The sequence below is a fragment of the Embiotoca jacksoni genome, unplaced genomic scaffold, assembly GCF_022577435.1.
Source record: "Embiotoca jacksoni isolate LCO1_2020_lvr unplaced genomic scaffold, fEmbJac1.0.p SCAF_26, whole genome shotgun sequence".
Classification (NCBI taxonomy): Eukaryota; Metazoa; Chordata; class Actinopteri; family Embiotocidae; genus Embiotoca; species Embiotoca jacksoni.
Genome location: NW_027185377.1, coordinates 5483880 through 5497920, shown reverse-complemented (window position 1 = coordinate 5497920; position 14041 = coordinate 5483880). Strand labels below are relative to the sequence as shown.

Sequence of the window (14041 nt, the reverse complement as noted above, 5' to 3'; positions counted from 1 at the left end):
AGATCGTACAGCGCCTCCCTGTGGTGAAAGTTGAAACTACCATTAAATCAAAAAAAGAATGTTGATGCCTAAAATGAAAGCTTTTGAATCTGGAGTAAAAACTGCCAAAACTCTTAGATAATTGAGCTACTGGAAGAGTCAGTGCATGTTTGAAAGAGAGAAAAGGGTCAAAAGTAATCGGAGGAGGAGATTCTGGGCCCCAGTGTGGGAGCGGGGTGGTGACGTGGTTGACACGGGGAGAAACAGAATGACAGCTGAGGTGAGTCATGTCTATTTTTATTCGGCTGCATGTCTCCGTGGAAAAGAATCACAGCTAAACAGTTGTACCTCTCTTGTTTCATATCAACAGATGAGAAATCACTGTAATCCACTGTAAAAAAAGGCTTTTCCCCTTCCTCGTCGCAGCTGTGCTCCTCAGCCTAAAAACTACAGAAAACAAAGCACACGCTGCTGCAGAGTGTAACTACACAATCATCAAACACAAATCCTCAGATTATCTTCAAAAGAGGGATTAATAGTAGCTACTTAGTGAAACAAATCTAATATACTGACAGAAACCAACAGATATTGTAGGATGTTTATAGGTTATGAAGTTTCAAATCCAATCTGCACCTTTTACACTCATCAGGCGTTATTTCTAATCATCAGTGCTTCCTTGTCTTTTCCTTTATATCTTTTTCCCATCTTCAGCTACATCTCTCTCACAACGGTCTTATCGTTACACATCCTCGATTCTTCTTTTTTTTTTTAAATGTTGAAATTTAATTCTTCATCATTCAGTATAATATTTACAAAACTTTATTTTCTCCAACATCTCTTTCTGGCCTTTCAGTCTGTAGTTGACTCCCATTTCTGTAACCTTTCTCAGGTCTCCACTCTACATTTCATTTTAAAAACCACAGTGATCCTTTTACGTGACAAGCTAATGCCTTGAATAATTGAGTCAACAAGATTAAATGAGGAAAACCTGCTACATGTGTGGCCGATCCAAACAGATCTCGTGATATAACGTGGTGGATAAAACCCCAAGCCGCAGCCTTGAATAACATTATAATGCTAAAAACATGTGGGCTTGTTTAAAAAATATTGCTGTATGTTCTCATAGAACGTTGGTTTATTTTGTCCAGACCAGAATCGTTTCAGTGCGTTGTGGATCCAGGACGCCAGACACAAGGCTGCAGACCCAGGTTGGACGTGCTGAACCTTGGCTTGGGTACCCTGGTGGGTTGATTGCTGCTGGGCGCCATCTGAGAGGCACCAGCGTGGCTCAGGTGACTTAGATTTGGGGCGCTCTTAAACTGCCTGTTTGCCTGCGCAGGATTGCAGGGCGGCGGGTGAGCGAATGTAGGGGACTGGACTGCATGTGGACCAACAGCAGAGGAGAAGGTGGGCAGCTGAGGGAGCGGAGCTGTAGGGGCAGGAGGCACCGGGGGAGACAGAGGGGAGGTGCCCCACTGAGGCTGGTAAGGTTGGGGTGAGGGCTGACGGTGTTGGTATGGCGTGGGGCCAGCAGTGAGCGGGGGAGACATGACATCAGAGCGCCACAGTGGTTCCCCGAGCGTAGTAGCAGATCGAGGGACGATAACCTTGAGGGCAGGTCCTGTGGCCGGAGGAGGAGGCGTGGAGAAGCGCTTTACCTCGTAGACTCGTGCTGTCTTCTGAGGACCGGCAGTCATTCCTGTCTGCTGCTGGAAGGTGGAGGTGTCCTGGGGAACCCCGCTCCCGTAGGTGAACAGAGAAGAGTTGAGCTGGTAGGGCTGGTGGCTCATAATGTCCACGGGCTTGATGCCGACTTTCTGACCTTTGGATCCAGCTTTCCCCGACTTTGCCACCTCCGGTTTCTTCTGGGCCTTTGTTGGGCAGGAAGGAGAGAGGAGGGGGTTGTAGCTGATGGGCGGCGGAGCACGGATGTTGGACGAGTACTTCCAGGTGGCCGGGAGGGAAGGCGTGGGTGAGGGCTCCCTCGTCTGCGCCGGAGAGTAAGGGCCTGCAGCGACAGACGGAGATCGATCCACAACGTACCGATCCATCCTGCTCTGTCTGCGGGCAAACAGCTGACCTCCCTTCCCCGCCAGCTGAGGTACCTGAGGGGTCTGAGGTTTGGGAGCTACAGGGGGTGGCCTGGGTCCCCGCTGAGCCTGCATGAAATTGCAGGCCTCTGCCCCGAGCCTCAGCCAGTCCTCTTCAGGTCCCGATTCATGCCCAGCCTCCCCACTGGGTGCAGCTCCAGATTCAGCACCGGGGGCTCTCACAAAGCGGTCATCCATGTTCTGGACCATCGACAGCAAGTCCGGGTTTGGAGAGACATCTTTGTTCTGGACTGCACAAAACATTGGCTTCTTGTTGCTACGACGACGAGCATCGTGTAGGATGCCGGTGCGAGCGGCTGGGACGGAGATGCGCTGCTCCCGCGTCACCAGCGAATCGGCGGCAGGAGCCTGAGGAGGGGATGCAGTTACCATGGAAGCATGGGGGTCAGGAGTCACTACACCTGCCATGTTGATGTAGGGGTGGACAGACGGAGATGGAGACGGGTGGTTTGGAGGAGTAGCGGGCTGGACCGGGAAGGAGACCTGAGTCCAATCAGGAGGACGTGGTGGGGTGAAAGGAGGAGCTGGATTGCAGGTGGATGGAGGTGGATAAGTAGGAGCAGGAGGAGAGAGGTACGGCTGAGGAGCTGGAGGGGAGAAAGGTTGCGCAGGTGACGGACATACCGGAAAACCTTGAGCTGTAGAGGGAGAGAACGGGACAGAGGGGGAGGCATGCGCTGCGGGCTGGGGAGGAAATGTGTGTTGGTTTGCGGGAGGCTGAGAGAAAGGTGCAGAAGAAAGAGAGGAGGGAGGTGAGAGAGCTGATGGCGGAGAGTTAACAGAGGGCGGAGTGTTGCTGCTGTTATTTCTTGGAGGGATATACAGAGAGGTGCTAGACACCGCTCTCCTTGCATCTGGCCCCGATGGATAGTGAGTAGGTGGGATTGTCACCATGGAGACGGCCGCCACGGGTTTGGTCGCCATGGTTATGGCTGTGGGTTTGGGTTGGGGAGGGCGGAACATCACGGAGGTTACAGATGCACGGGAAGGGTTGGGGCCAGGGGTGAAAGGTCGTGCGGTGCGGTTTAGAACATTAGGATTAGGGCCGAAGTCTGTGATGGGACTAGGACTGAGGTCAGCGTTAGGAGCAGGGATAGGGTTGCCGTATTGCCCATTCTGACTTCGAAGGGGCGTCTGAGAGGGCGGGCTCAGAACAACACTAGCCCGACTGACCGCTACCGACGCCCCATTGGTCAGAGCCACAGCTGGAGGAGACATGTGTCCCGCGTGGCTACCGATTGGCTGCTTTGTGATGCCGCTCTCCAGCCTTGAACCCTGATAGCCTGAGCTCTCCAGCCCTGACACCTCCAACCCTGGGCTTTGATTGATCACAAGTCCTGGAGTTTGATAAGCTGAAATGTCCAGTCCTGGTCTCTGATTGGTTGTTGGCGTGGCTGATGGGCAGGCAGAGCTTCTCCTGTCCAGCAGGTCTAGATAACCAGAATCCCACGTAGGGTCAAACGATGCGGCGAATCCTTCTTCGTCAACTTCTGAGCCGCTTAGGATGGAACTTTCTCCTTCCTCCTCTGTCTCACCTCCTGTCTCCCCCTCTGTGTCCCCTCCTCTGTCTCCCTCAGCTTTGCCGAAGCAGGTAAGCGTGTACTTCTTGGCTCTCTGCCGGCGTTTCTTGAACATAAGCACCCCTTTGGAGTTGGGGTTGGGAGCGTCAGTCAGCAATGACGCGATAGATCGACATTTAGTGCGAGCTTCTTTCACCTGTTTCTCCACCACACTCTCCCCTCGCTGCAACTCTGCAAGACAGGAAGAGGAAAGAGCGAGAGACTGAAATTAATGCGCTGAAACACTAGAAACAAATCAGAGGAGCAGTAATGGGACAAACATAGCAGTGTGATAGCCCTCACACTGACTGTGAGTAGTGGCTGATTTATGCAGCATTATGACAGTGAAGAGCTGCGATGAGCATTAGTGACAGACAGGAGTGTGTGTTGGGGATTTAGAACAAAGAATTCTTGCTGCTCTCCAAAGTTGAATCACAAGGTGAGATCACAGTGTCTCCTCTGTACAAATACTTGTTTGTGCCTGCGTGTGTGTGTGTGTGTGTGTGTGTGTGTGTGTGTGTGTGTGTGTGTGTGTGTGTGTGTGTGTGTGTGTGTGTGTGTGTGTGTGTGTGCGCTTTGTCCAAGGCTATTTGAGTCTGTTTTAGTATCTTGGCTCACCTCACATGAATATGCTCACTACATAACTATAGACTGATGCAGCTTGTGTCCACACACATTAATATGCCATTTAACTTTCATACAGTCAAACTCACCAAGACATAAAACAAAGGTGGAAACAGAAAAAAAAAACTGAAAACTCAACCCTCATATCAAACTCAATTCTACAGTTGCAAAGTTTTGAAATTTCTGTCACAAAATCTCTCTCAAAGTCTCGATCTCACAATATTTTACGAACTAAAAGTCCACTGCCATGCGTGCAGCTCTGTGACTCTGTGTGCAGAAATTTTCTCGGCACTCTACACATTTCAGTTTTGTGTATTAGCATGCTAACCTATGTCAACTAGCGCTAAATTGAAACTTTGGTCTGATGATGGCAACAGTAAAGATTAAAGGATCGATGATGTTACCGAAACTCATCCTGAGGATGACATGAATGTCCGTACCAAATTTGATGGCAAACCAAAACAAAAATGGCAACCTGCTGGTAGCGCTAGAAGAAAAGTCAGAACCACCAAAGTTTTTCATCCTCTGGGGACCACGAATGTCTGTACAAAATCCCGTCCTATTCCATCTGAAAGCTGTTGAGATATTTCACTCTGAGCCGAAGCGGTGTCCCGACAAATCTTTCCTTACCTTCCTGTGAGCCAACAGGGTTAGAGATAGCTATAAATAATTTGTAACTTTTGTTCCAGTCATTGTTTGCATTTAGTTTCCAACCTGTTGCAAAGAACGGAGCATCACAACATTGATAAAGCACTATGAAATGAGCTAAGACTGCAGGATAGTGACAGTTAAGGTGACTTCAAGTCTCACCTCAGCGTGATCAGTCGCGTCTGATGTAACAAATAACAGTCAACTTTCTAATGGCACAGAAAGAGAGATAATTCACTGAAATCAAGATCTCAAGGCAACATATCACTTCAAACTGATATCACCTCCAATGTGTGTCAGTCCATGTGTAATGCGTCTTACCTGCGTACACAGTGTGTGGGACTGTGCGTCCACCTACGTCTGAACCTGAAGGAGATGTGAGGTACCTCATCTCACAAGTGTGAGGAGTGTGTGTGCGTGCGTGTGTGTGTGTGTCCTTAACCTCCCTCAGATCCTCCCACACTCACCCTAACGGTGTCTGAGCCCGCTCTGAGTGGGGAACCGTTCGGCCTCTGTCTTCCTGCTCTTCTCTCGGGGCACAGCCCATGTAAAGACCTTTGTCTGTGTCCAGCAACCCAAACCAACACATGATGTCAACCCTCTATTCCTGTCTGTCTGACAGGCATCAAACACCTGTCCGGTCTCTGTCCCATACACACACACACACACACACACACACACACACACACACACACACACACACACACAGGGATGGGGAGACCCTTCACCAGAGGATATTTAGACAGCCGTGTCATTGAGTGTGGCTACATGTGTGCGTTTGTGTGTGTATGAGTTCATAAAGCCAATTATAGATTATAGAGGAAAGAGTGTTCATAAATCTTTGCTGATGTGCCGTCTTCGCTGACAACTAACACCTGAGTAACACTGCACACACTCTACAGCAGCGGAGCTAACAATCCCATATCCAAATCCAAAGGCAGTGTGTGTGTGTGTGTGTTTGTAACACGAGAAAGGGCAGGTCTCTGGACACCTCTGTCATCATTCGTCCTATAGCAGAGCTCTCATCCTGCAGCAAACTCACTCCGGCCTTCAGCCTCCTGTGCCGGATGACGCATCCGTCATGACTGCAGCATTCACTCGTATGAAGTCAGAACTCAGACGGTGCTTTGGTTTAATAAGCTGTCACACTTAGTTAACCACACAAGGTGAATACAACTTCATGGGTTAAAGGAATTTTGCATTATTTGCTTTCTTGGCAAGATTTGGATGAGAACATCATCTGTACAATATTAATGAAGCTATAACCTAGAGAAAGTTAGCTTGAGCTTAGCATGAAGACCAGAAATTGAGGTCAACAGCATCCCTGCAGATCCACCTCACAGCAGCTCAAAAGATCACTGATTAGCACACTAGGTCTTCTTTGTTTATGTTTAACTATTCCCTTAAAATGGCTTCTCAACATCACAGTATAGGAATCATACATAGTAAAATAATCTTTTCTTTTTTTGCTTGTTACCCCTTGATAAAATTCAGTGTCTGCTCGCGGCGCAGACTTTGCATGATTTTTCCCTCATTAGACTGGTTTGTTTTGATTTGCTTTTGAGGCCTGAAGCGATATAGAGATATATAACGAGACTGTGTTTCACAAGAAACAAGCAAAGATCAAAGTGGAATCAAAAAAACAAACCAAACTCTTTTTTTGTATTTCTTTTGTCTTACTTTCTACCCCAATACATTTTTCACGACCCCTTATATTCTTCTGGCAAAAGTTTGTCTACTATTTTTTCGTTTAATCAATCGATTGTTTAGCCTATTAAATGTCAGATCACAATACCTACTCAGACCAACGTCCGAGCAAAGCACTAAAACTTTCCACACGAGAGGCTGGAACCAGCAAATGTTTGGCATTTTCCCTGACAGATGACTTAAATGATTCACTGGTTATCTAAATATTTGTTGATTCATTTTGTGTGGCGCAAAATGCATTGTGCAGAAGTACAAGGTGATTAGAACCAAAGACTATCCTGGTGTTCCCAGACCTAAATTCACAGAGTTAATATACTGGTCAGTGTACACGCCACAAGGAATTGTTTCCAGGCGTTGCGTCCTACTGTGCATAGAGCTTGGGTTAATTTTGGAATTATTGGAGCAGTTTTTTAACCAGTTGATATGCGCCAAGACTACCAAAACCAAAACTGTGCAAAATGCTACAAATACATTCTTAAAATTTTAAGATCAATTTGTCTTTTTTGTAGTTACTATTTAGTTCTTATTTAGTGCCTATTAAGTTACTATTACTTGTTTATTAAATATTAATTCATTCATAGTTGCTAAATATTAACCTCAATCCACCTTGCAACTGTGCAACTGACTAATTGGTGAATCGCCTGATCATTTCAACAATAGAATCGGGAGTTTACGAAACCTACTGTGAACAGACAAAAAACACATTCATACCACAAGTTACACACACACTGACACGAACACACCAGATATTCAGCTGGCCTTTAACTCAGAGGTGTGTTCAGCCTATCAATCAGAGGTTTCAATACCTATAAATACAGCCGCTGAAGCGAATGCTCAGAATACTTGACAGCCGAGATGCACTGCTGTTTCAGGGGACAGAGGACGGGAAGAGGGGGGAGGTGGAATACCTCCGTCTGTATCTGGTATATATCACCCCATCACCACCAGCCTGTAAATGTAGCCTGATATTCTGGTTACAGGAAATGGCCGCTAGAGGGTGCTCCATCTAAAGATTTAAGACTACCTGCAGCTGATACTTTTTCAGACTACGAGTTAATCTCTGGAGTTTCTATTAAAAATCAAAAACACTGTGGTCAAAACTGAAATAGTTGCACTGCCAGGATCTTTGTTTTTGGTTAGCAGCTGGTGTTTTAGCCTCAAACTTAACACAAGACTCACATTCAGGATCCAAATGGGATTTAACACAAATTGTTGGTTGTAGATTTGATGGGTAAAAGTTGTGTTAGATGTACAGGATGCTGTAAAGGATTGTAATTAGCACTATAGCAACAAACTATATTCAAAATAATTGAGTTTGTGTTTCCTTTAGTTTTACAGAACACCATAAATATTGGAAGCCTTTTTATATCATCCTTTTATCCACAACTTTAATTACAACAAAGGCACATAAAAATAGACCATTTAACTTTAAATGTCCTCATTTGTTTTCAGCACTTACAGTCTCAGCAGTCATTAGGTGATTCTTATTCTGATAGAAATAGCAGCTGAGATGATACGTAGTAGCTTTGTATTAAGTTATATACTCACTGGCTTGCCGTGCCTTCTCCATGTAGGTGGTGGAGAGTTCGTCGCTGACAGGGGTCTGCTGCAGTCCCACCATGGCCACCAGATTTTTACCGGAGCCCAACATCAGAGCATCCTTTGCCCGTTCCGGAGACACTAAGGGTGGGCAGATCAGCCCGATGCAGCCCCCCGCCTCCTGAAAGCCGCTGTCCCCTTCTCCCTCCGCCTCCACCAACCCCTGGTCAGGGGTCGGGGTGAGCGTATGAGGGGTCAGAGTGTGTGGGGCGTGTGCAGGAGTGGTCCACTCGGCCTGGAGGGGCTGGTAGACGAGCTCTCTGCGAGGGACACCAGGAAGACACTGACCGTCCCACTGTCCCTGCACGGTACCTCCTGCATCTGTAGCACTCTCATACCTTCGAGAAAAGACAGGACACGACAGCGTTTACTGATATTAAGGCGGAAACTTGAAACTGAAAGGTTTTCAGGGTGGTCTAGCTGACATTACGGTATCCTGGATTGGAATCCAGATAATCCTTCATTCTCTTTTTCTAGTTTTGAAGGAGTGACAATTTCAAAAAGTATAATATGGTACATAGAGACCACGGTTGCTAGTTTTGGCCTTACAGTTATGGAGCCATCACTGGCAGAGTTTGGAGATATTTTTTTACAGGTGAAACTTTCATAAAAGAGCCGAAGGCATGAGGGGTTCATGCAAACTCAGGAGATTTTCCTTATCTTCCTGCAGAGTAAATTTATGTCACACCTTTTAACACCTTAGCTGATAAAACAATGATTTTGCAGTGAAGATGGATTTGAGCTGTAGATGTTTGATGATTCAGATTTTAATGTTGAATATGGACACAAAACTGCAGTATGATGTTTCAGCTTTCAGACCGATTTAAGGAAGAATTGATTGAGAACAGGGACTTCAGGTCTCCGTCTCTTACCCGCTCATCTCCGAGGTCTCCTCCTCTTCCTGGTGGTCGTGGCGCGCAGGTGAGCGTGCATGAGGAGGTGTGCGACGCTGGCGGCGGTGCATGCACGATTGTGTGTCGGCGTCGCTGTCCGTTTCTCCGTAGTAAGCCTCGCTGTCCGGAGGGGAGGTGACACCCCAGGCTATCTCGGTGGAGGGGAGGATGGAGGAACCGGGGCCCACAGGGGGAGACAGCAGTCTCATGGAGGAGCGGTTCGACGCAGAGATGCCGGAGTAAGATGAGGAGTGGAGTCCAGAGGGGAGCCTAAAAACCAGACAGATGACAAGTTGTGAAAATGAAGAACATGAATCAGTTTGTATGATACGACAACGAGGTCAAAGACTGTGTCGTGCACCGTACGTGCGTGTCCACACTCTGACCTTTTCACCCTCATGCTGAGCGTCCCGCTCTGTGTGTCTATGAGGTTCATGGCCTGAGCGTGACTGAGATCTGCACACACGTGGTCGCCAATGGCAACCAGCTCATCTTGCTCCTTCAGTCCAGCTCGGCACGCTTTGCTGCGCCTGCGTACCTAAAGAGCGGAAAGAGGTTAATAACGCATTAATATCTTGTAGATACACTGTATAGACAGTCCCAGGTCTACTTTCCATGAATTATTTGGCTTTTCAGACCTGTGGTTCTCCAACCTATTGGCTTTTATTCTCTTAAAATCAGCAAGTATATTGACACATTGTCACCTGTTACAGCATGAATGAACCCCAGGTAGCTTGCTGCCATTGAGTGAGTGCGTCCACCGTCCATTACCAACCAATGAGTGACTTTTCCTCAAGTTTTATTTGAAAAAAATGATCCTGTAATAACAAAAGTTCGTGCTGCACAGATGATTTCTTTTTCTTTTCTTGCACAGATTTGTCTTGCGACCTCCTCAGAGTGAGACCCGGTGTCACTGTAAGTAAGTATGTTGTCCCAAAAACAGTTCTGTGCGGCTGTTTGTGTTTCTTTCTGCTGACTGTCTTCTGTTTTGCTCTTTAAAATCGACCTGCACCGGGAGCTTTAACCTTGTTTTCTACATAAACAGCTCAAAATGTAAAGTCCATTTAGCTTTTTAATCCTCCCAACATTTTATCCAGCCAGGGGCTCTGAATTTATTGGCTGAAAGAAACACATACAAAATCTTAATTTTAAAGATGTAACAATCACATTAAAAATGTATGGCTTTCTGTATTTTGTCTGTCAGCTTTTGTCTCAGGGTTCCACATGTGACATGAACTTTCTGCCACAGTTGGGACAATGTTGGTTAGTTCATTAAAGATCTCGGTGTTTGGGTTTTTATCTGAAGTCGTTTTTACTGGTTTGCAGTAGGCGGGCTCAGTTTGGAAAAGTGTCTGTCACATATTTCCGTGCACCAGCATCCTTTTAATCAAAGCCTGATGACAGTTGTGGGGGTTATTTGCATGTTGTCAGGCTACTGTCAATCAAATCAAAAAAATAATTGTTATTGTTATTATTGTTAGGTACAAGCAAGTACTTCTTTTTTCCAACTCAAACTGTGCTTTTTGAATATGTATGCCTCTTAAAATTAGAAATAGTTAGTGAGAAGGCCTCGCAGGGTTAATCTGTATTGTTGGTAGCCTTCCTAATAGCCATGCTATGGTGGAGTCGTCTGCAGCCACTGTGGGTGCACTGTGAAACCAAAATGGACACTGTGCTACACGCATATCTATATCTCATCTTTAAAATAATATATGAAGACGATCAAATGTCAGAGGTCAAACTACTGTGTCACTAGTCCTCCAGGTGGATTACAGAAAGTCGTTTAAACAGAACTATTATGTATCCGCAGTGTCTGCAGCTGTCCATGTACGTGTCCAACAGAGAGTATATTAAGACCCTTATTAGTGGTGGCCACCGTCGTCGCTGCATCAGAATAACTCATGAAGTAATGCAGCTGCTGCTGGAGGTCGCTGAGAGATGATGTCATAGGACCCTTCAGGAAGTATGTCTGTGGGGGTGGGGGTGGGGTGACGGACTATATGGAAAGGTGAGTATTCTTGTCCACTAGATTACCGTTGCCTCTAAAAGAAGTAGATAAGGCCGTCGCCTCTCACACACACACACACACACACACACACACACACACACACACACACACACACACTGTTACACACATTATCACTGCTGCAGTTAAAAATGTTGAGTGTGTTCAAGCAGCTACTTCGAGCATTTGCTTTTATCGGTATCTCTTGACCCAATAATCCCACTCCACGAACAAGACGACGACAAGCTATCAAGCTCTTGCTTTCCCACTCACATGCAAACAACACACAGACAGTATGTACACACACACACACACACGCACAGCACAAGTGAGCATCATGAAAGAGGGGGTTTGAACAGCTGCATCACCAGTCTGGACCAGGGGGCATGTCTGTCATTCACCATATGTTCACCACATACCCGAAATAAAACCTCACAGGAAAATCAACCACATTCCGAGACAGACGGAGAAAGACAGGCGCCGCTGTGACGGGAAACAAAGAAAAACACACAATACTGCAGTTAAATGCAAAAAGAAAACGTGTGAGTGTGTGCGGCACTCCCTGTGTGCGTGTGTGTGTGTGTGTGTGTGTGTGTGTGTGTGTGTGTGTGTGTGTGTGTGTGTGTGCGTCTCTATCGTCGCGTGAACAAGAGGTCGGCCTTTTTCCATGCTCTGCTTCCAACTCCTCTTAAATGAGCTATTCTGATCCTCTAGTTTGCTCTTCATTCCCAACCGGGCTTATCTGAGGTATGCACACATCAACACACACGCACGCACACACACACGCACGCACACACACACACACAAGCGACAAGTTGCATACGCGCACAAACGCCAACAAGAGGAAGCACGCACTGGTGGCACTTTCTGCTTGAAAATTCTGGATAAAGAGAGGCCTTTGGTGCCAGAGCCCCTCTTTGCCTCCATTTTGAATCGGCACTTTTGATAGCTTGACTGACAACTTTTAACGTCAGTGTGAGCGAGGCCACATTCCTGCTTTTCATTATAGCTTCTTCTATTAGAGAGAACATCCTGAACTGTCATCAAATATAAACACCCACCAAAAAGGCTGGAGACTGAAGACGAATATATATCGGAGCTTACAGTCGGCTTATTTTGTCTGATAAATATGTGACCACCACAAATCTAAAAGTTCACGACCCATTGTGTGTTCACAAAACCACGTTCATGTAATATACACCGTTCTATTTCAGAGAATCGCCTACTAATCTCCGCTACTGCTCACCATCAGGATGCAGTGATGGAACTTGAGTTGAGATCAACACACACACACACACACACACACACACACACACACACACACACACACACACACACACACACACACACACACGTAGTCACACTGTTCTCTGACCCATAAACTCAATCACAACAGGTGAGGGACAAATTGAACTGGGCCACAGCCAAATAAACCTGCACTCGGCATTGTGTGAGGAAGAAGGAAGGATTCCTTGTGGTCAAAATTGCTCAAGTAATCGGAGAAAAAGTTGTCTTTTGTTGCATAATGTGAAAAGAGATTCTGATTTTGAACATTTCAGTATGACTTTTCCTATCAAACAGGTCATTTTTATTGTCTTTCGTAAAACCAGTTGAGAACAGACAGCGAGTAATTACTGACTTTATAATGTGCCCATAAAAGTACAAGAGTGAGGAAAAGTTAAACAAGTCCTACATACACCAGAAATGTAAACTCCACTGTACCTTTGCCACCTGTAGCGGTTTCTGCTGCTCCGCTCCTCCCTGCAGTCTGAAGCCCCATGGGGCTCCTCCCGAGAGGGAGACCACAATCTCCTCCGCTACCATCCCAGCTCACAGCCTGCTCTGTCTGTCTGGGTGTGTGTGTGTCTGTCTGTCTGTCTGTGTGTGTGCGTGTGCGTGTGTGTGTGTGTGTGTGTCTGTGTGAGATGGTGTATATATGTTTCTCTCCCCTTCTTCAGTTCCTCACACACTCTGAGTATCAATGAGTGCGTGTCTGTGGGACCACTGCAAATCACTCCACCCATGAGGAGACAGAGAGGGGTGGGGGGAGGCTGGTTTTCATCTGCTCACACTGGAATGCTGTGTCAGAGGGTGGGCGCTCCGGAGGGTGAGAGGGGGCGTGAGTGTGTGTGTGTGTGTGTGTTCATCCTCCCTTGTAGTCAACACTTGCCATGTCACTCTCAAGCATCCCCCCCCCCCCCCCCCCCCCGGTACAGGAGGGGATGCTCGCTGATATACGATCCCAGAAATAACCATCAGCTCCACTCCCTCTCCGACCCCCCCCAGCTCTGCCAGCACCCTCACAGAATTGTCTTAATTTCCTCACAGCACCCCGACCCGAGAGAGCACAAGGTGGAAGTATTTCAGGAACCTCAATGGGTTTACTGACAATTTCACAGTTTCACAGTGGGTGCAAGAGGGAGTTGTGATTTTGTCTGATTTTGCACAAGAAAAGTGGATGATTAAAGAGTCTGAATTTGATCACCCTGATCATCAAACTCATTGCCAGATTTGATAATCAATCACGCTCTTTGATCATTTCAAGTTTGGGCCGATTCCAAAGTGAAATTGTCCCACATTTTCAAGCCCAAAATGTAGACAGATCTGGCAGTCCTGTCCTGGCTTTTCCTGGCCTACATTTGACGGTGCTGGAAGACAGCTGTGTGCGCTGATACAGATTCAAATGGCTAGCTCTTGACACATAATTATTAGGGCCCGAGCACCGATGGTATTGTTCTTCAAGGAGTTAGTATTCTGCGTAATTATTATTCTCCATAAACAACTGCGAAAAATTTCATATTTTAGTGTAGTCGCGAGTGGGTGTGGCCAAATGGCTCACTAGCGCCCCCTACGCAGATGCCCCGGTGGCTACATTTACCTACATGCACGAAATTTGGTGGACATGTGTATCACACC

General features: G+C 46.7%; 1 protein-coding gene across 1 annotated transcript; it reads right to left on the bottom strand.

The window, feature by feature from the left end:
* Positions 1–259: 259 nt before the first annotated feature.
* Positions 260–13134, bottom strand: LOC138204807 (synaptopodin 2-like protein). Its single transcript, XM_069160316.1, has 5 exons — positions 12848–13134; positions 9507–9658; positions 9100–9390; positions 8177–8565; positions 260–3841 (listed from the first exon to the last, which is right to left on the bottom strand). The coding sequence occupies exons 1-5, from the start codon at positions 12947–12949 to the stop codon at positions 1140–1142; spliced, it is 3636 nt and encodes a 1211-aa protein (XP_069016417.1). The 5' UTR covers positions 12950–13134; the 3' UTR covers positions 260–1139.
* Positions 13135–14041: the final 907 nt, after the last annotated feature.